Raw genomic sequence first — 25,721 nt, 5'->3', positions numbered from 1 at the left:
GCCACCACCACCGCCACCACCACCACCACCACCACCACCACCACCACCACCACCACCACCACCACACCACCACCACCACCACCACCACTCCACCACCGCCACCACCACTACCCTTCTCTTCTTCCTCCTACTCTTTCACCGCCACCACCACCGTCTCTCCTTCTACTCTTGCCGGTCGCCGAGAGAATATTCCTCACGGTTCGTCGACGGCCAGTCAGTGCGCGACTCGTCGTTGTTGCGACGGTTGGCGAGGAGGAGAGAGTGTTGTATACGTGCCTTTAACCGTGGAAAATTATGCTCGTGGCGGAATCGTCGTGCTCCTCGTCAACGTAGTGGCTCGTGTGCCGCGAACGAACGCTCGACACGGGCGTAGTGAGAAGAGATCATTTGGGGGAAAAACATCGCTCGAAGAGCTTGACGATCAGTCATCGTAGAAGTACACACAACACGCGTACGACACAGCGGAGAGAAACACAGTCGAGAGAGATAGAATTATTCAGCGACAGAGAGATACATCGCCCGAAGGATCGCGAAACCTGTGTGTTTTTCGTAAATCCTACGCACGAAGGTATTACATCCCATCGACGATCTAATCGTACCCTGGACGAGGCTGTTCTACGACTCTCGGCGTCCCACGGATAATGGAATAAAGTGTGTCACACAGTGTTCAGTGTCCGCGCGTGATTTTCATATATTTGTCGCGATAATCCGTGAATACCTGTATTTGCCATCACCGGATACACCATATTCATTTTCTTGTATTCTCAGTGTTGTACAGTGCGACAGACAGGAGTGACCGTGGCGGCTCCTTCGTCCGTGAGTTAGCTTCGTTCATTTTCTTTGTTGTTTTTTTTTTTTGTACCTTGCGTGAGAAGAAGAAAAAGCCGGGCAAAGTTCTACCACCGCGCCTTCTAACGAGGATTATATTAATACGTCGACTTCGTCTTCGGATCGAAAGAGGAGGATACGACGGTGCGTACACCTCGTACCTCGTACGGTGGCTATGCAGCCTCGCGAATTCACCGCGAGGAGGTAACGCCGACGAGCACACCAGGGCACCACGGTCCACACACCTCCGCCGACGACGTACCGGCGGCGTGTAAACATCGAATCGAACAACCACCAAACATGTGGACCAAGATGCTCGTGTGGACGGCCGCCGTCGTGCTCTTGCCAGAACCCCGAGCGGTAAGCGTGAGATTTTTCTTAAACACGTCGACCTTCGATTGCCTCTTAAATCTAAAACCGGGCAGTTTTATTCGAAAATGAAATCTATCGACAAAACGGTTTATTTAGAAAAGCGTAAAAAGAAGGAAAAAAGAGAGAGAGAGAGAAAGACGTTTCCTTTCGATTCGAAAAAATGCACGATGCTTGAAAATATTTCCGTTTATTTTTAGCTACGGTCCGTCGGGCGCGCGAACGCGTTGCGAAACATTTTTTCCAACGCGTCGAAATCTTTTACAAACCACCCCCATTCGCAAAGGATTTCGCGCGTTGAACGTGTCCGACCAGATTGCGATCCTGTTGCGTTACGAGTCTTCGTACGACGATAACGATACAAGCACAACGCTCTCGCGTCTAATGTTAACGATCGGGTTAATACTCGTCGGTTTACGTTCTCGGTGCATTCATTTTTTTCCTTCGTCGATGCTCGAGATTGGCTCGCGCGCCGTTCAATTATCGGCACCGATCGGTTCGACAAGGGATACGGGGATGATTTAACGCCATGTTATCCGTGAAAAGGTTAAAAAAAGGATTTCGAACAGTCGATAACAGGCGCGTAAGCGGAATCTACCGAATCGATAAATTTCCGATGCGGAAACGTCTCTGCAGAATCTCCGCTGGAACAGGGGTACATAAACGATGAAAGGATTATTTTGTCAACGGACTCTACGGGATCGTGTGTCGTATTGTCAAATCCCACGGATAGTTTGTCAACTTCGAGGCATCGTGGTTCGACCTTCGTCGACTGTCGATGAATGGCGCGATGTTTTGGTTCGGAATCCAAGACGTTCCCGTCTGTCAAACCGGTCGGTCGGTCGGCCGTAAGCTCTGTTGGTATTTATGGATAAAAACGGATGACACTCCGGCGATGGCTGCGTTCAGAATAGAAGCCTTCGTTCTATATATTTACCGTCCGTCTTTCTCTCTCCGGCCCGAGCTCGTGCGCGTATCACCGATACGTTCTCCCGCGTCTAATTAAATACTTGCGTAAGTGCGATCGCGGCTTATATTTATCCAGCCGAACGCTATATCGGTAAGCGCGTGTGCGTTTCGATCGATAACACACGCGCTCGTACGCGACGACGGAATGCTTTCCAATTTTAACGCACGGCGGCGGCGATCTTTCGCGAACCGATTTCGTGAAATTCTCGCCGAGTATAACGTCGTCCCGTGGTTGCGTGCTAGCTTTCAGTTTCTTTTTCGACTAAGTCACCCCGCGGGTCCCGAGTGTATTCTTCCTGGGAGAGATGTTTTTTTTTTCTCCCGTCTTTCTCATCTCTCCGTCCCGCTCTCGCGCTCGGTATATCGTTTCTCGTCGTGCATCGGCCAGACTCGAGCCATCCGGCGAAAGAGGAGAAAAGGCAACAGTATTCGCCGCGCGTACAACAACTCTAAATCTGGATCCACTCTTTTAGAAGTGTCTAGCTCCTCTTCGTCTGCTTTCCTCGCTCGTTTGGCTCCTTCCACCGACGGGTCCTGTCGCGTCCTTTCTCTCTCGCTTTCGTCGGTAAGTTCTTTTCGACCTTCACGGGACACCCTCGGAAATCTGCCGGAGATATTGGCTCTTTGTTTCCTTCGTCTCGAAACGTCTTTCCGCGAGGTATCGCGACGCGTACTCTCGGAAGAGACGGCGTTCTCAAAGGGTGCCTCTGAAAATTGTTTTGTGACGAAATAACGCCGGTTGTTGTATCCGTAAATAGTCGACGGCGGCCATTCTCGTTCCGAGAATAGCGCTCCAGCGCGCCAAAAATGAGAATTCCTCATCGAGGACCGAGCACGCGCGCGCGCGCAAGCTTGTGTATACACGGACACTTGAAGCCACCGCTGTTTTACGAGCAGTAATGAGAATTGTTCGACCGGGGGAATATGTATTTTTCGTTCGATCTGCAAACCCTTGATTGTATATTTTTCTCTTTCGGACCTTACGACTCATAAAACTGTATGTTTATTACTACTTGCAAGACGGACAACCATCGTTTCGTACAGTGCGCGAAAAATTTTCCAAACCGTGAAATCAGATGTTGATGTAAAATTGTATAAAATTGTAATCTTGCCATATGTAACGCTGGTTAGGTTAGAAAATTAATTCGAATGAATCATGGCTACACGAGTGTAGTTTAATGTGTTCGTTAAACTGTTCTCATCGGTAGATACGACGAACAATTACCCTCTGTATTAAAACAATGAAAATGGTATGATAATGTAAGAAGTAACGTAAAACAAAATCTTTTCAATCGAATCACTTGTTAGCAAATTTGTATAAAAGAATTTACGTATATTAGTATAATTAACTTGAGTAGTATTTTAAGATCGTTGCAGCGAGTCTTACGATGCAAAATTATTATAATCGTCAGAGTATAAAGATCTGTGCAGTATTCAAACTTTTACTTCTAACCTAGTAATATTGAGAAACATAATTATATATACATAGCGCAGAGTGAATAATTTTGTCGGTACGGAATTGTTGATTCTTTATTTTCTTCTTGTTTTGTTACATAGAGTAATTTGTGTTTCGTAAATGACGAAAGTGTACTCGATCGAAACGTTTAATAAATACAGAGCTGTGATTTATTCGAATTAATTACGTCGCAATTGTAATAGAATACAATATAAAATAAAAAGACGGTACGTCGAAAATTCCGAGTTGACAACGAGGGGTGTAATGGACGGTCGGAGTTGACCAGTGAGATCGTAAAACGATCCGCAGGCTCGATAGTAAGGTTAGTGCGCTCCTCTCGTTCACGTGAGACGATATATGTATAGTTTTGCTTGGCTATACAATGTCTCGTGGGAAGGCTCGCTTGTCTGCTGCTGGTCTGCGTGCCTGTGTATGCACTTCCACGGGGCAACGTGTGCGTGCGCGTAGCCGTAGGCCATTGTCCACAATGGTCAAGAACTCTCTTGGCCGTACTGAACGACGAGGGTAGGAACGAAGAAATATTGACGCAACGGCTCTGTTTACACTGGATACTGTCGCCGAAGAAAAACGGTCCCTCCCGATTCTTGTCGCCGAGACGATTATATAGACGCGACTCGAACGTAAAATCTTCGCGAAACTCGAGCGATTCCGGTAGGGATGGTCATCGCGGCAGACTTTGTAGGACGTTTAAGTCGTCGATACAAAGTAATCAAGAAGTACGACGTTTCGTTTCAAGTCCCGACGTTGTTCTCGTTCGGGAAAACATAGATCGCTCGCGTGCGCGCCGCTAATTCGATTGAATTTTACGCTCGATAAAGAAATGAAAAACATTCTGCAACGCCTACCGTCGCGATTAATTCTTCGCGATGTTGCTTTGGCGTTCGTAAGAACCAGTAGGGTACGTTAATACATTTACGACTGGTTGTTCCAGCGCTTTCTTTTCTCTCTCCTCGAAAACGCCCCTCGTGTTCCATGATCGTTGGTGCTCGAGCAGCACGCGTGGCGAAATGTCCATCTGCGCCTCTGCCCCCCCCCCCCCCCCCCCCCGCGGCCTCGTCGTCCGCTCGCTCGCTCGCGTCTTGCCGAGTGAAAAAAGTACTTTTTGTCGGGTCACTTGCGCAGATATCTCTGCTCCTCCTGGGAGACGCGCAGTGCGAGACACGCGTGCGCAAAAACGCGCTTACACACGTGCTGCCCCGGCGGCGTGTTCGGTCGTTGGGCACGAGGCGACCCCCGACGTTGGGGATCTGGCCAAGTTTGTCGCGATTGTGCGCGGTTTCGCGAGAATTCGCCGATTTTCTGCCACTTTCACGTTCCCATCGACACGTTTAGAGAAACGAGTTAGGCGGGGCGACGTGAGGTAGGTGCGTGCAATGAAAACGATCGATGAAATCGATTTTAATCGAACGCTAGTAGCGTTTGACGCGTCGGTGCGTGCGGTCGACGCCCGTGAGGCGTTCTACGAATATTGTGTACGAATTGAATTACGGATTTTCTGCGTGTGGTATATGTCGAATCGTTTACACTTCAAATATGGTTTTGTAATCGTTGTTGATCGAACACTGTGCGCGACGGGATATCAACGAGACTATTATTATTGTTCGTTTCCATCTTCTTTTTCTTTTTATGTATATTTTTAAGGTTAGGTTCGAAAACCACATGCTCGGCGTTTCATTTTCTTTTATCCGACGCAGCAAGCGAACGTTTACACGATTAATGCTACAAAGTCGATGCAATAATGTTTTCAGGTAAACGCCTCTGGGGTGTTCGAGTTGAGGCTGAAGTCGTTCGTGAACGAGTACGGAAAAGACAGTCTGGGCAAGTGCTGTTCCGGCAGCACGTCCAAGACGGGCGAGTGCTCGGGCGTTTGCAAAACCAGGTTCAGGGTTTGCCTGAAACAATATCAGGTGAAGATCGACACGACGACGCCGTGCACATACGGCGACGTCGTCACACCCGTACTGGGCGAGAACATCGTCAATCTGAGCCCCAACGTCGCCATGCCGAGTTTCACCAATCCAATCAGATTTCCATTTGAGTTCACGTGGCCGGTAAGTGTCATTTTTTATATTCCGTCTAATTATTTACGCGTGTCTCAAAAATGAAAATTGGAATTCCATGGAATAATAACAAATAATAAATACGCGTTCCTTGTCATATTCAAATAAAAATGAATGTAGAACGTAACTTTAACAAGCACAGTTTATTTACGAATGAATGCTTCGATTTCGTTGTCGACGGTGTAAATTCGTGTAGAAAAAGCAAAGAATTATTTTAACTTAAAATTTGATTAATTTTTCTTATTCGAGTCCTTCGTGTACCATTTATACAATACGCGACAATTTATATTCGGTTCGCACATTTATATGTAAGTAAACTATGTTCGTTAAATTTACATATTACCTTCGTTTTTGTTATAATATAATAATAAATCGACACAAGTCGGCCATTTTGATGGCACCTTACCAATCAAAGGTTATGTTTTCGTTGTTTTTCTTCGTTCCCGAGATATTTTCTTTAGATATTTGCCTTAGATATTTTACGTTGTAAAACCGTTAGAAATTATTCTCGTTCGGGGGAAAAAAGACGATAACATGTTAATCGTGCTCAACCGTGACATAAATCCAATATTGTCACCATGCGATTTACGAGTGAAAAAAAAAAAAGACAACAGTTGCGCGAGTCCCGTGAAGCCGTGATCGAAGATAAGCGAAAAATCGCGATTCCTCGACGTTTCCGTATTTTTTTTCTTTTTTTTCTTTCCGCGATCGCGTGGATTACCATAATATCGCGTGCGACGTGGGACGCGAAAAATGGTTGGAACGTAAGCGGAACTCGATGGAGATACGCGGCAATGAATCGCGGAAAAACATCGATACGTCACGTATACCGAGATGCGCGATCCGTTCTCACGTTCGGTTTGCGAAACGTCGCCGAGATCACGAGTTACGGGGACTGTGCTCGGTTTTCGTACAATCTGTGACAAGAGATCTCTGATTCTTTTTCGCGTGGCACGGATAGCGCACGGTAGCGAAAAGAAACAACAGACAATTAGAGCGTTTTAACATCGGAAATCAGCGCGTGCTGTTGGCTTGTGTGTCTTTCGGTGACGGTTACCCGATTCTCGGTAGTAACTCCCCCTCGTGCTGCGCTCCCGTAGTTTTTCGACCGAGCGAGCCGCGGCTCGCAACTTCGATCCTTGTCTGTGGAATAATGACCGCGAGCGGTTGCCGTGGAAAATTAAGATTTCCTGGTAGACTTAAAAGGGGGTTGTATCTGCGATCTCTCGGCTCGTATCTTTCCATGTTCTTGGCGAATCATCGGGGCACGAGCTAAATTGTGACCAAGTTGACCGATTCTTCCGAGCAACAGGAAAACACGGAGGTATGCCGCCCTAACCTAACGCGCGACCGCCTGTTGGGGCGAAACTGTTCACTTTTATCATCTACTGTTACACCGGCGGGTTCGAAGAAGCTCGTAAAGATCTTTTTCGCGTCGGTGTGTCTATTTCCTGGTTTCCGTTACAATCGATAAGGAAGAATTGAAAAGTAAATTGGTCGATTAGGGTAGCATCGTCGAAAGCGAACACGGTCGTTTTAATTTGCTCGTTATCTCGTCCGAGAGGAAGCGCTGTAACTGTTCATCGAATGTTTCGATAAGGATAATCACAAGGGTATGACTCAAACTTGTAGACTTTGTATTCAATTATTCTCTAATACTAAAATATCCACAATGTATTCGTAGCATTGGAATATTAAATTATTCAAATAATACCGGCCCTAGCTGCGAACCGGTGAGCGGAAATTCTTACCGAATTCGCCACCAGATGGCCCACTGATAAGATCTCATTTCGCGTTTGTGAGTCCGACCAGAAGGTTGCACATGTAGCAAAACGGTTTTGGCACCGGGTAAGACTATTTTTGTAACGTAACGTTTGTAAGTTACCAAATAGTCTCGATTCGATACCGTACGGTAAATTTTTGCTACATTGTCGTAAACGTTTATCGAAATTATTATAGTCTCTCCACCTCCTGCCGCCGGAGTACGAGTACGTAATACTTGTGAAATACAATCGCGTACAAATCTTACGAAGTACTTATCTTGCACCTGTCGATAAATAACCGGTCCTGTCCAGTAATTAATGAACAGAAGCGTAAAAAAAGGGAATCGTTCGCAACAAAAATTCCAGCCTCCTGTCTTCTTCCAACTTTCTCGCGGTCGCGGCGAAAGAAAGGCAGGTCGATCGCATTAAAAGCGTTGCATTTCGTGGCACGTTGCACGCGTGCACGAGCGCGGCCACGGGTGCGACGAGGATCACCGACCGAATGGCAGATGGTGCAAGAGGCGAGAGAAAAAGAAAGAGAGGTATCATGGCACTTGTCTCTCCCTCCTGCTGTTGCTGTTATTGCTTGCTTGTTGTTGCTTCGATAATTCTTCCGACATTGGCGAAAAGTGTGCACATTTTCAACGAAAAGTTTCACGTTGTACCCTGTAACGCTTTTTGCAATTAAATACACCAATTATCGACACACGTTTTGACAGTTGTCGCATTAGATAACCATAGAAAATTTTAAATACCATTTACTGTCTATTAGAACTCAGTGGTAGTGAAATATTAGGTTGTTCCGATAGTCATTATTTTTTTTTTTTTGGTGAAAATGAAATACAATTTTTTTAAAGTGTATAAACATTTTATTAAATTATATATTCTCAATTTTGAAAAACGAAATGACTTTACGCAATAAACGCTTTTAATATTTATTCGAAAAATTGAAAGAAAATTCGTCAGTAAATGCGATGAGAATATTGTTAAATTTAAAGTATATAGCTCGTTGAAAAAATTGAAAGTGTCGATGATTGGATCGGTGTGGAAATTTAGTTTACTTCCGTATACATCGTACGAGTTTTTGTACCGTCAGGTTATCGTGGAATTAACATAGAAATGAAGATATAACAAGAGCATCGTCGAATTCAAGTATTCTCGCCGCTGGGAACGACAAAAAAATTCAATTGGAAGCGTAACACGTCCAATCCGCCATTCGACGTATTAACACGCGACTACGCCAATGTTTGCTCACCATCCCTGGTGTACGTCAGTTCACTCGTTGCTGTTCCGCGCACTTCTGCCTATGAGACGCTCTGCAGGGCCACTGGCAGATGGCTAGGCCTTTTGTGCTTCTACACTTCCCTCGTAATCTCTCTCCCTCGTTCTCTCTCACTCTTCCTGATACTCTGTCCTCGTCTTCGAAGTTCTCTCGCAAGCAGAGTTAAATTTACTAACCCATATGGCGTCCCTCGCGCCACCTCTGTGACCAGTTCTCACCGTCTCTCTTCGAAAACGCCATCTCCCCCTTGCCCCACTCTTTCTCTCTCGCACGCGTGCCTCCGTCGCGTTCCTAGTCTCGGGAGCGATCACTCTTTTTATTTCTCGAGCTCGGTATACTTTTTTTCCACCGACGGTGATTTCTCGCCGAGATTTTTTTACGATTTTCTAGCCCCTGTCGCCGCGTCTCGCTTCCTCCTCCGGTATCGGCCGATATTAGGAGCTATATCGGGCGAGGGAACGAACGAACGAGCGCTGTTTCGAAGGCAGGAACTCGTCCGAGTAAGGGAAAAAAAAGTCGCGTTCTCGGAAGAGAAGCTGGCCGGAATCCTGAGCGGAGAAGCAACCTTTGAATCCGGCACGGTAGTCCGTCTATGTTGGCGGCCGACGCCGCGGTAAAGGCGGCGGCGTCGTAACGTGTAATCGCTATTCGGAGTGCAGGATTTATTTTCGTTGCGCCGATGCGTGAGAATGAGCTTCCGTCGGGCGAAAAACATCGCGGCCCGCTCGAGACAAATAACGTGAAACGTGTCGCCGCGATACCGACGATCGACCGTACGAACCGAATCGAAAACAAAAATTTTGAGGTTAACACACGTCAAAGTATATTCGCATGTTCGTCTCGCATTAACGACGATCTCCCACGGGGCAGTGAATCCTTCGAAGACTAAATGCTGGATCGACGATGCCGGAAACGCGCTAATTACTGGAATTATCGCGATCCACGGCAAGCGAAAGCAACAATGTACTATTAATAACAGTTACGCGGAGTCGAGAGACGGCGAGGAGCTTCTTTCATTCGACACGGAGAAGACTGAGCAAGAGGGACGGTAAATTGCCGGGTCTGTTGGTCGCGATTTTCTACGCTGAATTCATTCGCGGAGATATACCACCCTAATTACCGCGCACCGCCCGATCGGGAGATAAGGAGGTTACCGAAACTCTCTCGAGTGGCTAGGTAGAGAGTAGGGGGGAGTAGACAACAGGAGCACGGATTGCGCAAGCGCGTTCGTCCGGGGACGCGCGTGTCTGCCGTTAATTAAGAGGCTGGAAAAGACAGAAGAGCCCCGAGAGCTTGATACGTAGTCGTAACCTTCGTGTCGTTGCATCAAGATCGAGAGCCTCCTGCTCTCTCGCTCTTTCCTGGGTTAATTGCTCCATGTTATCGCTGCCATGCTGCTCGACTTATTAAAACAGCACGACTCGCGACAGTGCGGCTACTGTGCGTCGAATCGTTGCGCGTGGAATCCACTCGGTTACGCGAGATTTTCTGCATACTCGTTGCTCCTCGCTTTCCTTTCCTCGCGTTCGCGTCGCTCGTAGCAATTGTCTTGCCCAGAGTAGAATCGAAAAACGAGGAAATTGTATTCTTGTCGTTCAAGGGCATGGATCGATGGTTCTGAAACTTCGCAATAGTCTTAACATTATTTTTTTTTTTCCGATCGATTTTGTAACTCGCGTAAGGTGTATACTGTGATTCCATTTCGAAAGATGCGATACGAAGATGAAATATTTATTTTAACGAAAAAACTGGATAAAGTTTTTATCTTTCCGGTCTGGTTCAGTTGCCTGGAATTCGCGAGTCTTATCAATTTTTCCGCGAGGGTAACCCGACACGCGTGTCGTCGCACCGTTTGACGGTAACACAAAGGATCATCGCTCGCTTCAAAGAGTCATTAAAAAATTCTTTTCTTCCTTATCCTTCCTGTCTCCGGTGCGTACCGGTCCACAAAGCAACGCGTATATCGTACATACTCGAGGATCGTGGGTACCGACGAGAGGACGTCGGGTGGAGAGCAAGCGAGAGAAAGCGAAGACCGGATGAAAGGCCTTGGGGAGAGCGAAATAGAGCGAGATGGGGAGAGGGGGGCATAAAGGTGGTGCACGCGGTGGAAGGTGGGGTAACGACGGAGAGAAGGTGGGACCGAAAGAGACAGAGGATCGTGGTCCCACGGCCGAAAAGGCTGCGTGATTCGCGTCCCAGACGAGAAGGAACGAGCGGAGAAGGGCGTCGGATGAATGGCTGACTCGGGTGTACGGCGATGCGCGGCGGCTTCCACGACGCGAAGCGTTTAGCATAAATTACGTCTTAGATAGAGAGAGGGCGAGCCCGTGGACTCGGGCTGACCACGGTGTTGCTCGTGTCGCCCCGTAGATGCGAATAACCGTAACTTTTTCTTCACTGAAAGTAGAAATTTATCGGCAACTTTTGCGCCGCGGTATAATTTACGTTGTCGCCGTGGCATGTGGCGCCGACACCTCTTTGTACAATGTTGCGAGATTAAACGAGAAACGTTCTTGGCGGTCAGCTTATACTCCGTCTAACGAGAAGATAGAACGATTGACACGTGATCGACGCGTGACTAGGCCAGGGTCGATATAAGGTTTTAAGGAACCCTAAATAATTGGAAAGAAAAAAAAAGTTTTTAGTTTAGCTTTAAGAGAATCGATTCTAAGGGAGAATAATCGATATACCGAAGAAAATAATCAAATTTGTTTTCATAAAATACTACATTTTAATTTATTGAGACAAATATTGATAGTACATTTAAAATTTGAAGTATCAGAATCATTAACATTTCTAATAAATTATTCTTCCAATCGTCAACTGCAGCTGGCATTTACTGCCACGGGAAATAAATTTTTTACACGGGCAATTGTAAATGAACAATTAGAAAACTATTCTTCAAAGTGTAAGGAATCCATTTTTTCGTTGTAATTCACAAGGTTTTTCTTTTTTTTTTTAATTGAAAAAACGTTGCCACCATAACGATTAATAATAGCTTCCCTTTACCATTCGGATTTTTAAAATTCGTAACGCCTTAAGTTGCACGCGAGGTCCCTCGGTCAAAACCCACAAATTCGTCCTACGCAACGTGTGAATTTTTTGTTTATTTTTTCTGCCTCGTCTCGTTGGACAGAGTATAGAGGCCAGCTCCTACGATTTCTGGCCGCCGGTACGCGTATCTTTAGAACCACCCGCGATCGACCTCTTTTCCATCTCGTCGCTTCCTTCTACTCTTCCTAGTCTCGCCGCTCGAAATGGGCTTGTCGAGGCGTCCGCGGTGCTGCGCATCGATCTCGTTTGTTTTCGGATCGATTACGGGGAGATAGACTCGTGGAAGCTTCGGACAGACGCAGCTAAAAAAAAAAAAATAGATCCCAGGTGGCGCCTCGAGTCTCGCGCAGCATTGTTTCCAATCGTGAGAAACCCGTCAGTTAATTAATCGTCAAAATCTAATTAGCGGAATAACCAATTAGAGTCGTTACGCCGGATAATAATTACAAACGCGTCTCAAACTTATCTACGAATAGCCACTAAGAGGTGGAGGCACGGTTGCTCGAACCGTGTCGCGAAGGAAAGTTTACCTCCTCCGGCTGCACTCCTTCTGCTACGCCGGGATTGACTTCTTTTCGAGGGACGTTGAAAAAGCTCAACGAGAGAGCCCCCGTAATAATGGTGGAATGGGTTTCTGCCCCGTGGGTATCTTTTTTGCGTTCGTGAGCGCCTGGTAAAGCCACCAAGAGAAAGAGAGAGTGTATAATACGGGCCGTCTGTTTCTAACCTCGTCGCGGTGAACCACGGTGAGATATGTAAACAAAAGTGTATCTGCCCCACCCTGGAGGCGCGACACGTGGTCATCAAGCCAGGTACACGTCAGCCGATATACCTGCTGTCAAAGCTGATTAACATGTCCCGCCGAACGTGTGCCGTCCACGCGGAACGAGTTCGTTTTTCTGTCTCATTTCGCTCTTGCCTATGAACGTGCTTCTTTCTTTTTTTTTTCTCTCATACGCGCGGAGATCCGACGTTGCGCGACATAACCTTCCTCGCGTACTCTTGTTTCTTTTTCTTCCGTTGTCGTTTACCGCGGCAGCCCCTTTTCTTTGCACCTCGTTTCGGCCACGATCGTAAAATAAAACTCGTGTTTATAAGCGGTTTTTGCGCACTACACGTTTCTTTTTCTATCGCTTTTTCTTTTCGAGCGTTCGGTCCGTTGTTTCTTTACCGATTTACGAGGAACGATTGTATCTTGGTTTCTGTTCTAGCACGTTTCACTTTTTGCGCTCGAACTTTTTTTCTCTCTCCCTCGCGCGTGAACGCTCCTCCGTTTTATTGCAGTCGGTAGTCGTGGACACACACCCGAGACGAGGAGGTTATGTTGACGTTTGACAGGGAACAGATCTGCGACGCGTTTCGTCCCATGGTCGGTGTTCCATCGATTACAAGGGAACTATGTCGGATAATCGAATAGGGGGTTAGGAGGTTTTTGTTCTCTCGCATTTAGTCCCACGCAGTAAACGAATGTTTACTTTACGCGTATAATGGAACAAACTTGATGCGATGAGGACGTTGAATAAAAAAATAAATAAGATTGCGCGGGAAATAGAAACTCGGGGAACGGTAATAATCGCGTGGTGGCTCGGCGAAATAACCATTAATAAAAGAACTTGTGTGCGGTACTTGGCGTTAAAGAGGGAGTGTGAAAGCGTGACTTTTGTTCGCATTACTCGAAACGAGGAAAGGAACGAATAAAATTATTCGGTTGGTGTAATAATTCAGTGTAACGAGTCGCGATTAAACGCGTTCGTTCGACACAAGCGACGGACCGGGGGGGGGGGGTTCCACTCGTTGGTGAAAAAGAGCGCTGCGGGAACCTAATTCGGTGTTTGTCGATCGCTACGTAACACAGTTAGAAAAACGCGCGTCCATGGGCGTGTCAATGTACTTTTCTTAGGCCCGCGGCGAGGGAGTTGTGGCCTAAGGCGACGGTGTCGTCGCTCGTTATCCTCAGTTTCCTCTTCCTCCTTTCGACGAAGAATGGAGGCCACAAAAATTTCTCCATGCGGAAATGCCACGGTCTTCGAGCGCGAGACCATGCTCGTCTACGCGCGAGACATTAAAGCGTGAATGGTTAAAAATAGAACCGCTAGGACGACTGGGTTTCCGCGATGCAAGTTGAATATTCTCCATTTTTTTTTTTTACTCCTCCCTTTTAAAACCGTTTCCCAAGAGATAGAATAACCACGGTCGAAAAATCGAAAAAATTTCGTTTACATATTTTTAAAGTTCAATCGTTTAAAAATACTTTTGAACATTTTATTTTAAAATTCAAGAGCATGGCGTTTCGATGTAAATTGTTATTTTAGAAAATGGATGATGACAAGATTAATATTTTTGAATCGTTTCTTTTTTTTTTTTTTTTTTTTTTTTTTTATTTTGGTTTCATTTTTATCCCACTAGTCGCGCCATCGTTCAAGATTTAATAAATTGTAACAAAAGAATAATTATCGAAGTCCGAAGATAAATTGCAAAGATGGCCTTCATTTCTAACCAGGTACGTTGGTTGTTTCCCTTTAACCAATGTTCGAGTCCAATTAGGCTACCGAGATTTTTTTATCGCGAAGAATAACTTTGATAATTAGGGTTAGGTAGGCAAGGTTCGCTTTCTGTGCTACTATACGTTTTGTTTTTATGTACTCGAATATGTATACTTTATTCCTCATTATGGTGGATAAACTCGTTAAATAAAAGCTAAAATAAAGTTCAACTCGTTTTTCTAGAATTGTTCATTAAACACGGTTATCGTAAGTCACGCGAGTTTGTCTAACCGGTTAGGAGGATATCCAATGGAGAGCCACCGTTTTCTCATGGACGCCGCGAAAAGTCGTTCCAGACTTCCGGCTCCTTTTTCCACGATGAATCACCTCCCCCGGCAGTCTCGATACCGAATCGTACCCGGCGCATCTACATGCAACGAGTCAGTCGGCTACCTGTTTCTTCTTTCTCGTTCTCCGCGAGCGTTTTCCGCGATGATTAATTCGTGCATATGCATACGCGCCGGCTGAGATTGCAGTCCGCGGCGTGCACCGTACGTGGCGAAACGCGTGTACGAAAGAAGGAAGGACGAGCGAACGGGAGAGGTTAGGAGGAGGAAGGCTATTCCATCGAGCGGAGAAATAAAGAAAGAAGCAGCTAGCGATAGTCCCGATAGAGTGACGAGGAAAGAGTTGGTTCGCGAACGAACGAACGAACGAACGAACGAACGAACGAACGAGCCAGAGAGAGTCTGAGCGTACGAAGCGCGACGACGGAGACAGAGAGAGAGAGCGAGACGGAAGAGGAGCACGAGGCCGAGAGAGACGCGACCATTGACCAGGAGAGCAGCGGGGAGGAGCGAGAGGCGAGAGAAGGTGGAGGTATGCTGCGCAGCCGTGGGAACCGACTCCCGAGCGAGCGTGCCTATCTCCTTCTCTCGGACGGAACGAGCCTCTGTTCTCTTCCTTTTCATCATCCAGGTTCCTCCTCCGGTGTCTCTCTTTCACTGTGTTCGCCCTCTTCGTCCAGCTAACTTCTCGTTTCTATCTCACTCTCGTTACCTTACGGTGCGTTTTTTCTCGCATCTTTTTCCTTCCTTTTCCCTCCTCGTCCTTCCCCCGCGTGTGTTGGAAACGCACCACCACCGGTCCTCCCGTCTCTTTCTGCCACCGTACGAACCCCCATCGGTCCTTCTTCGTCCCTCCTTCGCGTCGCTCTCCTCTCGTTTCGGTCGTGGCAGAACTGCTAACCGGCCACCGAACACACCCAACACATTGTTCTACGGATGCCTACGCGGGGCTTTTTCAGCTTTTTGTCGGCTTAATTCCGATCCCCGTAATAAATTAGCGGACGATCACGGTGGCATTTGTCTCCTCGACAATTTATTTCCTTCTCTCCCTCGCTCTGCTCCGAGCTCAGACCATCTCGTCTCCACCTCGTTCTCTTTCGTCCGTCCTTTCGTTCGTTCCATCGTTCTTTCTGGTCTCTGCTTTCGTCCTTGCCGCGAGAGAAAAGGACGGTCTGCTTCTTCGGTCTGTCTTTCTCGTTTCAACCTTACACCTTCCGCTCTTCCCGTACGTTTTTCTGCCTCGTTTTACCACTCGTCTTTTTTCCCTCGATTCTACTGGCCTCCCCCCGCGGTCGAACTGACCCTACCTCCCCTCTAGCCGCAGAATCTCGGGACCCAGGAGAACCGCGGAATCTCGCTGGAACTTTCTAACGTGTACACGCATGTGACATACCTGGCGACGACCGTGCTCCTCGCCCCCCCCCCCCCCCCTTTTTCGTTCTTTTCGCCGAGACAAATTGCCCTGCGCTCTGCCGGTTCCACGGGATACGTCGAGGAGAGAAAAATCGTCTCGTGTTTTTTTTCCTCTCTCTCCGTGCGGTTCGTACGCGCTCCGAGACCACGAAATTGTTTGCCTATGATCTTCCGTTTCCATCTGACGCGGGCCGGGAATACTCCGCGCGGTTCGTCGAAACCGCGACGATGTAATTTGTTAACCCATTTATGTCCCGCGTTCTGCGTATAATTCAGCTTTAAAAAAATACTCTTCCTATTAATAGAAAACGACTCGGTACCCGTACACTTATACGTACAGAGAGTCTTCGCGGACAAAGCAATCGGTATTATTTGTGCCTTTCTCTTACGTGTTTGTTACACAATCTACATTATCTCGATACGCGTGACTCATTGTTACGACTAATTTGTACAATTTTCACCGAACTCGTCGATAATTTCTTCGACAGTGTTTCTCCGTTTGCGAGCGGTTGCCCATTAAATTATTATTGGTGCGACACGATGCGGTATAAAATGATACAAACAAAACTTGTTACTCGACGTATTAAACGGGTTAATCGTTCGAGAGACACGAGTGCCACGGATACCATTCGTGTCGTGGAAACGATCGTTCGACTATTTATGGGAATTATAACTGTTCGCGATCTCTCGCGTCGGATAGCAATTTTGCATTTAATTATCTCGGCTGCATCTCTATCGCGGTAGTCTATGACACAATATCCATTAGCGATTATTTCCGCGCTGGTATCGTTATCGATGCTCGTTACTTCGCACGCTCGTAATCGCGTCTCGTGAATCTCCCGAAAACTAGGTTAATCCGTCTTCGTGGGGAGGGGTGACGGAGACAAGATTGACCATTCGTGTCGTCGCGGTCGCGAAACGGATTTCTCACGCGAGTCGCCGTCTAGCGTCGACAGATCGCATCGGGGCGATCTTTTTTAATAATGGAATTGTTCCCAGCGGCACGTCCGCGTCGAGCGCTCGTTTATGCGAACAGGAACGGCGACGATGACAGGGAGGCCGGATATAAACATTTATTATTCACGGTGCGGCAACGACTAACGAGGTCGTGTGTAATACCAGCCGCTCCTCTCTCTGTGTCAGGTACATGGTTACGTGTGTGCGTGCGTGTGACGTTAATAATTAAACGTCGCATTATCACTGCACGCACACGTACCGGGGCGCCGCGTGTACGGCACGTACTTATTACACAATAATATGCCGCTCGTCCAGGCGGCGTGCACACGATGCGTGTGTCGCGCGGCGTGGGCCGCCCGTCCGTTCGTCCGTCCCTCCGTAGGGAGTATCGGTGCTTGGATTTATGGTCGTGCGAGCGATTCGACGCCCACGCGGGGCCTTTCGCGCCTGGATTTCCACGTAGACGCGCGAACGAGTAAATTGAAGCCAGTTCGGTTTCCTTTTTCTCGGAATAGCACGCCGAGGGCCTACGTCGCGCTGTCCATTGTTGAGTAATCCGTTGGTGACGTCACGGACGATGGGTACTCGGAGGAAATTCGGATAATTTCTCAAGTATCCAGACCCTTATTTTCACTCAAAATTTCACCCTTTCGCTTTGTCTATTCGAATTCACCGTGTATAAACTTCTGGGTATAGACAATTAAATTTTTATGCACCGAAGAGGGCTAGAATTAAGTATCGAGACTTTTGTACGGAACAACTATCGAGCAAATATTAAATAAATATTTTTCCTATCGAATAAAGCTCGCTTCCCCGAGGATCAGGATTGCATGTCGCACAAGCTACTCTAATATCTACCGTTACCATCGTAAAAATAGATTTCCTCTCGCATCGTGTAACCGTCGTTCAATAGCATTCTCTCCAACATCCAGCGGTACGGAACCGGTGAAGCGAGTTTGACCCTGACGAAAACAAAAAATAAATTAATCGACTCGCTCACTTCGGGCGGTGCAACTTTTTTTCCGTGACTTGGAAGTTCCCAGCGGAACTATTCGGGACTTCCCGGTCAATTAATTTCCCAATTTCGTCCCCGGTCAATTACGTCGAACGATCGGCTTATCGAGGTGCCCAATCGGTCAATTACGGTGGGTATTTTCTTAATTCGTGGGCTAATGGCCGCCCGAGCGAGAATTAATAGATCGTTGCGTGCAATAAGACGGTAATTTCTGTTACACAATGGTCGGGTCGCGCGTGCTACTCGTTCTGCATAGACATATCCATAATGGATTATACAAACAGTATAACAGGTTTCCCGGGAACGACACCGCATTCCCAGCGTTTAAACGGTCGCGCGCACGTCGATCGATCATTTATTTTCGCGTTACGATTAACCATCCCGCTTGTCGAGCACGTGCCCCGTGCGATTTATATCCGGTGGTCGTTGCGTAAACGTTACCCACCCCAACCCCTCTCGGTCGTTGAGGGTGGGGAGGGGATCACCCCTCGTCTCGATAGCTTCCACGGCAATTCCAGCGGGGCTAACTCGGGCGGTGGGGAGGGGTTACTCACCGCCGCCGGTTCGCGCTCCATCTACCCCGCAACACGTGACCCCGTCGCGTTCTCCCGGCTTTTTAGACACGCTTCGTCGCGACAGGAGGAGAGGCACCCTTCTAACGCGCGGCAGGTGCGCGCGCGACGCGCCAGATCCGCCTCGGAACGTTTAATTTATTGTTAATTGCGATACGCGACGGCACGCGCAGCTGCCGCGTTTTTCGCGCCGAAACCGGGACACTTTGTTGCCCCTTTTGTGCACGCGTGCGGTTGCGCGTGCGCGCTACCATGGTTACTGGGCCTTCGACGCCCGAATATCGAGATTTCGGTCCACCCTTTACCGTCTACGGAGACGAATAGTTGAATTATTGTTCGTCGATTGGGAAATATTGTTTTTATTCGTCGATTGGAAAATATTGTTTAATTCGAATTCTAAATTTTTATCCAACGAGAAAAGCAACGAAAACTTTTTACCTTTTATCTGGACGAAAGTTTCGCTCGTCCTGACGATGGCATTTTTTTTTTAATCTTTTAACCCATTTGCATCTTCGATAGTGAATAGACCAAATGTGAAGCTTGGACTGGTTCACTGATGACTAAAAATAATTTTGTATTTATTTATTTGATCGTTTTTTCAATATCTAGTTAGTGTTACTTGATTAAAACACGCAGCAACTGAAAATAATTGTGCGTGGATTATTTCTCTTAATGATTCAAATGGGTTAATTATTTTTGGTCCGTTAACGTTTTCTGTTCCAAATTTGTTAGTTTGATGTAAAAATGATTTAGGTCGATGTGTTAAAATACAAGTACCGTACGATGCTGTGTGAAATTATTGGGACAGAAAGGGTTAATACGAGATATAAAAGTAAAAATATTTTGAATCGGTTAACAATTGCAAATTTAGTAGAAAAAATATTACGTAATAAATATTAAATAATAAACAATTACTCCGTGTATGAATGCATAATATCAGTGTTGCACAGTATCTTTCTGAGAGATCAAAAACATACAACGGTATTATTATACATTATACATGAAACTTTTTGTTTTTTTTATGTTTCCACTCTTCTTCTCCACGCTTTCTTTCTATTAATATCGCACTGCGAATTTTATGTATTTGTTGTGAATGCAAATTTGGGAAAAAAAAATATGCAGAATATATTTCATTAAATAGTGCACGATAATATAACAATATCATCGTATTCTCACAAGTAATACATATTTATAGCTTTGATACATATTTTATATACCCGTATAAGCAACAAATGTACAAAGTCCGCGGTGTAATTATTACACGCGATATTATGATCGTTCAACGATTGCAATTCGTTTGTAAAAATAAGAGAAAACGTCGAGACGTGTCAGTGGGTTAATCGCTCGAGATTCGTGGAGCGTTAAAAGTTCACCAACCGTTGCCTTCTGTTCCCAGGGCACCTTCTCGCTGATAGTGGAGGCTTATCACGACACAGACAACACGACGCACCACTCGCTCGGTAAGTAACCTTTCTCCCCCCACCTCTTGAAACGCTGCTCTTCCTATTAAGCCTTCCGACGTCGTATCTGGACGCGCGCGCTGCTGTCTACGTCGTGCTGTACCAGCCGACGCGGCACGAGTGCGCTCGCACGCGCTCCTCTAAATAAAAACAAGAGTGGAGGAACGAGGAGGGGAAAAAAAAAACACGAACGAACCGAGGATCGTTTTAAAATTAGTCTTTCTCTCTCTCTCTACACCTACGCGTCTCTGTACGGCTCTAAATACGGGGAAGATTTTAGACGGTTCGGGCATGTGCAGTCCAGCTGGGCTGTGTAGCAGCGCCGCCATGCGTCAGGTCCGAACCAGTCGAGAAGCCACTTCCGGTCTACGCGCGCACGACACTCACCAGAGACGTAACCTCCATCCCGACTCGTACTCCTTTTTCCGCCCCGTTCCTTCTTATGGTTTCGATAGCCCGAACCCTTCCTCCGGGAGCGCAGGCGTGCCCCCTCCCCTGGCTCCTCTTCCTGTGTCGCGGACAAATATTGCCCGTTTTTTTCGTGGACGCGACACGACCGATTCGAGATATCTGGTTAGTCTCGCCGCTTCGACTACCCTGGTCGACGTTTTCAAATCACGAAGATCCGGAACGCCAAAGTCAACTTCCGCGGAATTGTCTCGGCTTGTCCGTCGTTGCTTCTCGGGGTGTTGGACTTGAAACGTAAAAAACAAAGTGCCCATAGTTTCTTTCGGTAAAATCAAGCTGGATGGAGAAAATTAGTATCGATTTCGATCAGTTATTATTTTCAACTTTCCTTGTTCAGGTTATGTACGAAATTCTCCGTAATACGCCTTTCTGTCTATAAACAAACATGTGACGTTAAAAAGTAAATTTATCGCTTTGTTGTCTAATGCATCTTAAACTCTACATACTCTTCTTAATGATTATATTTTTTTTTTCATTATTACAACTATCACGAGCCGTGCAATGTTCAATCAGAGACCAAAGTATTAATCAAAATAATGTGGTATGTATACGTCCCGAGTGGACTGAACGAGAAGTAACAAAAAAATCGGTCCGGCGGCACGGAACGCGTGAAGTAGCGACACTCTGTTTATAAGAGCGTTTCGATCGTTATCCCCTGTTTCTATTTAATGTCGTGGCCCGTGCCCTCTGTATATTCCCAATGTCGAGACGGTCGTTCGATTTAGATCAGGGGACATCGAAACCGCCACCTCCTCGTTCGAATCTCTGTCCGGTTCATTGTGTTATCGCTTTCCCACCGCAATTCGCGACGCCTCTGCCCGCATTCTACCGATCGTTCCAGCTGCCTGTCCGTCGTGCTCCTTTTTCCTCTGTTCTCGACCCGTTTTCACCGATGTTCCTTACTCATTACCGCAACGTGTCCACGTGCACGCGCGCACAAAGTGCGGCTCCCTGTGTCTCTCCGTTGTGTCATAGCGTACGGGCCAGATAGAGGGAGCCAGTGAGAGAGAAAGAGGTTAGAGAACCGGGCGGAGGCACTAGTGTTTCCTTCCTGTGTAACCGTAGCACCTAGCTTCCACCAGCGCACCACGGTAACACGAAACCTTCTGTTAGACGAGGATATGGATGTATCCCATACACAGGGTGTCCCGCTAGAATCAGGCCACTTTATATGTAATATCTTCGCTATTTTAAACAACGCGAACAACCGTTGCGCGGTGTAATTTCTACGTCTCGTCGTAAATTCAAAAGTCCGTTTATGATAGATTCCAGTAGAGCGACGAATTTTGAGGTTAAGTGCACGAACGTACCAAAGACGGTTTGCCTTTCGGAGATTTATTTATTTAGAAAAAAAAGGGGGGTAACGTAACGTCAAAAGTGTACGCGAAAGCGGGCGCGAGATGTCATCGAAGATAATAAAAAATAATAACGTCGAGTTCGAGCGAGGAGACATTAAAAAATTGTCTCGAAAGTATCACGAGCCGATGTTTTCATCGAGAGTAGTCCGCGCACGATATTCCCTCATTAACGTGGAAAATACGCACGCAAATATCTTCTGTGTCGATGTTTATTGCTTCCGCATCCGGGGAAAGCCTCGGTCAGATCCCTTGCTGATAACGCCGAATTAAACCGTCGATCGTAAGCACCGGCCGAAATAACGAAATTCAATGTACATCGGCGCGGTGTGGATACCCTACCCGCCTGCACGGACGATATATATCGTGTGTGCGCGCCAGCGACACGCATGAGAGCGCCGCACGGCCGCGTATAGCTTCCGGTCTCCGGTTCATTCTAATTGCCAGGCAGACGCCAGGACCTCGGGAAAGAAATTAAGCGGTCCCGCTCTTCTTACGCCGCCCGAAGCACGGTCTCGAGAGTGAAGCACGCTGCGCGCGCACCACGCCGAATCGGTCGTTCCGCGTGGACCGAGACGGACGGACGTGTGCTACCTGCCCAACCGTACAGAAATAGTTGCCGTGATAGACGACTCCCCAACGTGGAATTCAGCCACTCCTCGGTCGCTTTTCGATGGAGGCGAACTGGACGATTCGTAGATTAGAATTTCATTACCTCCTACCGATCCTCGGTTCCTGTGCCGTATCGGGTTCGAGTAGAGACACATCGATTCGGAGAGTTCGGATTATCGAACAATATACGACGTTTCATAATCCCCGGATCGTCCGTTACCCCCTGCCGCGTCATACTTTCCGGTAGGGTTAAACAAGTCGATTAAAAATCGTGTGTTTTCTCGGGTCTCGAATTTAGTGTCGTTTAACCTCAGCGAGAAAGAGAAGTGTGTGCGTGTGTGTATGTGTGTATCGAGTAATGTACTTACGGTGGTAACGCCACCGTTGCTTAATTAAATTTCTGTACGAAGAGCTTCCTAACCACAAAGTGTAGCTTCGCGATAACAGCAAACGTTCCTGCCTCATCAGAGCCGCTAATTACGGGGGAATCAAGGCCGGGCTTCCTTTGTTTCAAGCCCCCTCGGTGAACGGAATTCCTACCGTTATCCCACAGATGTACCTGCGCATCCGCGGTGAAAAGAGCTCCCCATTAATATCCGCGTCTCGTCGGACGCTGTTTGGACACGTTCCCGGCCTTTATCGCCGAAACACACCGCTCGCATTGTGCCACGGTCTATCGCGCGCCGTTCGGGCACAATATAATGCCCCCAACGGGCTGGTGAAACGAGCCCTTTATTGCTGTACGCTGCTCGGATGCTGCTTCCTTTCTCAGGCCCACCGCCGTCCTCCTTCTCTTTCGCCCACCCCTCCCGAGCCCTCGTAGCTTCTCTTTTCCTCCTCTTCCTGGCTCCGCTGTTTACCGCCCACCTCACCGATAATATGCGGCTCTCGAAAGCGAGGAGTGCACCTGCGAGACGAGTTATCGGCGAATTATTCGGCGTTGGGGCCCGACACTCGGAGACAAATTTTGCCACGGTACGAAAATAAAGAAATTTCGATAAAATTTTATTACCCAATATTCTTGGTTTTCTCTCAATTTGTAAAGATCGCGACTTTCACTGGCAACGCCCTCTACCGGTGCGTAACGAATTTTAACCGTTGCCGATTCGTGATTCCCACGAATCGCGGAGAATTTCGAGAATAAACGTTACCGGGATATCTCGGCGTTCAAAGCAGCGTTGAAACATCGCCTACTGTTTGTTTACATCCGCGGCGACGAGACGCGATAACGGCTGTCGAATACATCCGGCAAAAAAGACTCGTTCCGTGGAAGAAAACACAGCTGACCTTCGAATCTCCTATAGTACATCGGTCGCGGAGAAACTATTGCCGCCGATATTTTACCCTCCGCGAAATTAGACGCGCTTTACCAACGAAAAGTTTCTTTGCTTAACTCTTTGGGGCATAATGTGTTAAGAAATGTCTTTTATAATACTTAAAGCGGGATATTTGATCAAAAAATAGATATCTTATTAATCTATTTTGTGTTAAAAAGTCGAAACAACGAAGATACCGATAAAAATTATTTCCGGTAAAATGATCCGTACTAAAGCAATATAAAGGATCGTTCAATTTTATTTCCCAGCGATATGTGTACGCGTCTCCTCGTATCTTCCAGCTAGAATTCCCCAAAGGCGCTTCACGCGCTTGTGTTTCATTTGTTTCGGTAACTCAATCGCGACGCCACTTTTCCTTTCGTTCGTAGATCTCAGAGCGAGCTCTCTCGTTTGCGGTAACGCGGTTCGTTAAACGAAACGCGCGTGCGTCAATGTAGGATTCGCGAAGACGGCGTGTGCAGGCTTGCACAGCAGCTTTGCGGTGTGCTCGCACGCACCGGCAACGGGAATCCGGCCTGTACAGCGTCGCGCCGGTGACAAGGCTTACGTCATCGGGCGATCGTCAACCGCTCTCCACCGCTTTTCTCTCGGTCCTCGGCCACCGCTGGGACACACGCTCGCTGCTTGCACGTTGCCCGTTGGTGCCGGGGTGTGCGGCTCGCTGTCCTTCGCGTTTCTCGGAGCGCACCTGCCTTCCTCGTACGATAACGACCACGGGAGGTAATTGGTCCGGGTGCCTCTATTCCGGTGATAAGACCGCAGCTCCTGGAAGCCTTCCGATCGATATTTTTCTTGCTCGCCTTTTTTCGTTCTCACGTGATAAAATTTTTTCAACTCTTCGAGTCCAAGCGTGAATTATTTTTTTTTCTCCAATCGGTAGAGCGACGTTTCTTGACCGCTGGAAGTCAGTTACGGTTCCACTTTCGTGTTCGAACGACGACGCTCTTTGGGACAATTTAGAAAAAACAATTTTCCGCGAGAATGCAGTGTAATAGATTTTATATTGGTTAAAGGGTACTATACGGGAATTTTCAATTTCTGTGGTGAATTTTGATTGAAAAATATGCTGTGTACAGAGTGCTTTCAAAATTGAGGCATCAAAGTGTGCCGATACGTTCTATAGGTAGAAATAGAAGAGAAATATGAACGTAGGATCGAGAATGCTTTATTAAAAAAAAAAAAGGAAGGGAACAATAGTGTCAGGCATTTCTAGAGCGGAAGTGCAACCGAATCATTGACCATTGCATTGAAATTGATCGCACGTAACGAGCCAATTAATTTTCATTACATGCCTATAACGCATCCTAACCTTAAAATGTATACAATGGAACGCCATGAAACACGCGGATCACATTCTTCGGCATTCTGTAGAGATAAACATCATCTTTCCATTATAAAATAGATGCAACAATAGCCACAATTACACTACAACTTAATTGAAAAGATAATCGTCACGTTTCCATTCGAAGCGCGAACATCGTTAAATAATACTTAGGGTTATTAAAATCACATTTGTGCGTTAAGATTGATCGTGCAAAACGAGCCAATTAGGTTTCATTAAGCGTCTCTAACGGAATTAATTATCGTAAAATTGAACACGATCAATTATCGACAATTTATCGACACCTAACCTCAAAATGCACACGATGTAATATCACGAAACAAAGGAATCTAGTTTTTTTTTTTTAAGTATTCCTTAACAGAAAAATAATAGACCGAGCACGGTCAATATTTATTAAAAATCCCATTTCAAAATTAATATTCCGTTTAAAATTACTTCAACCGTGCAAAAAGTTGCATATCTTTCCACAGCTTTTGGTATTCGAGCATTTTTCAAAATATTTTTGCTTAAATTCTTATTCGTGGAACGTATCGGTACAGTTGGACGATTCAATTC

General features: G+C 46.7%; 1 protein-coding gene across 1 annotated transcript in view; it reads left to right on the top strand.

The window, feature by feature from the left end:
- The first annotated feature begins 200 nt into the window (after positions 1-200).
- Delta (neurogenic locus protein delta) overlaps positions 201-25,721 on the top strand; it is a 59,917-nt gene continuing 34,396 nt past the window's right edge. Inside the window, exons 1-3 of the mRNA XM_076311762.1 lie at positions 201-1,188; positions 5,392-5,694; positions 19,989-20,052. Coding sequence (XP_076167877.1) covers positions 1,129-1,188; positions 5,392-5,694; positions 19,989-20,052 — 427 coding nt within the window. The 5' untranslated portion in view covers positions 201-1,128. The remainder of the gene's footprint in view (positions 1,189-5,391; positions 5,695-19,988; positions 20,053-25,721) is intronic.

This window comes from Ptiloglossa arizonensis, chromosome 5, assembly GCF_051014685.1.
Source record: "Ptiloglossa arizonensis isolate GNS036 chromosome 5, iyPtiAriz1_principal, whole genome shotgun sequence".
In the NCBI taxonomy this organism is placed as follows: Eukaryota; Metazoa; Arthropoda; class Insecta; order Hymenoptera; family Colletidae; genus Ptiloglossa; species Ptiloglossa arizonensis.
This window is presented reverse-complemented; position numbering and strand designations above follow the sequence as displayed.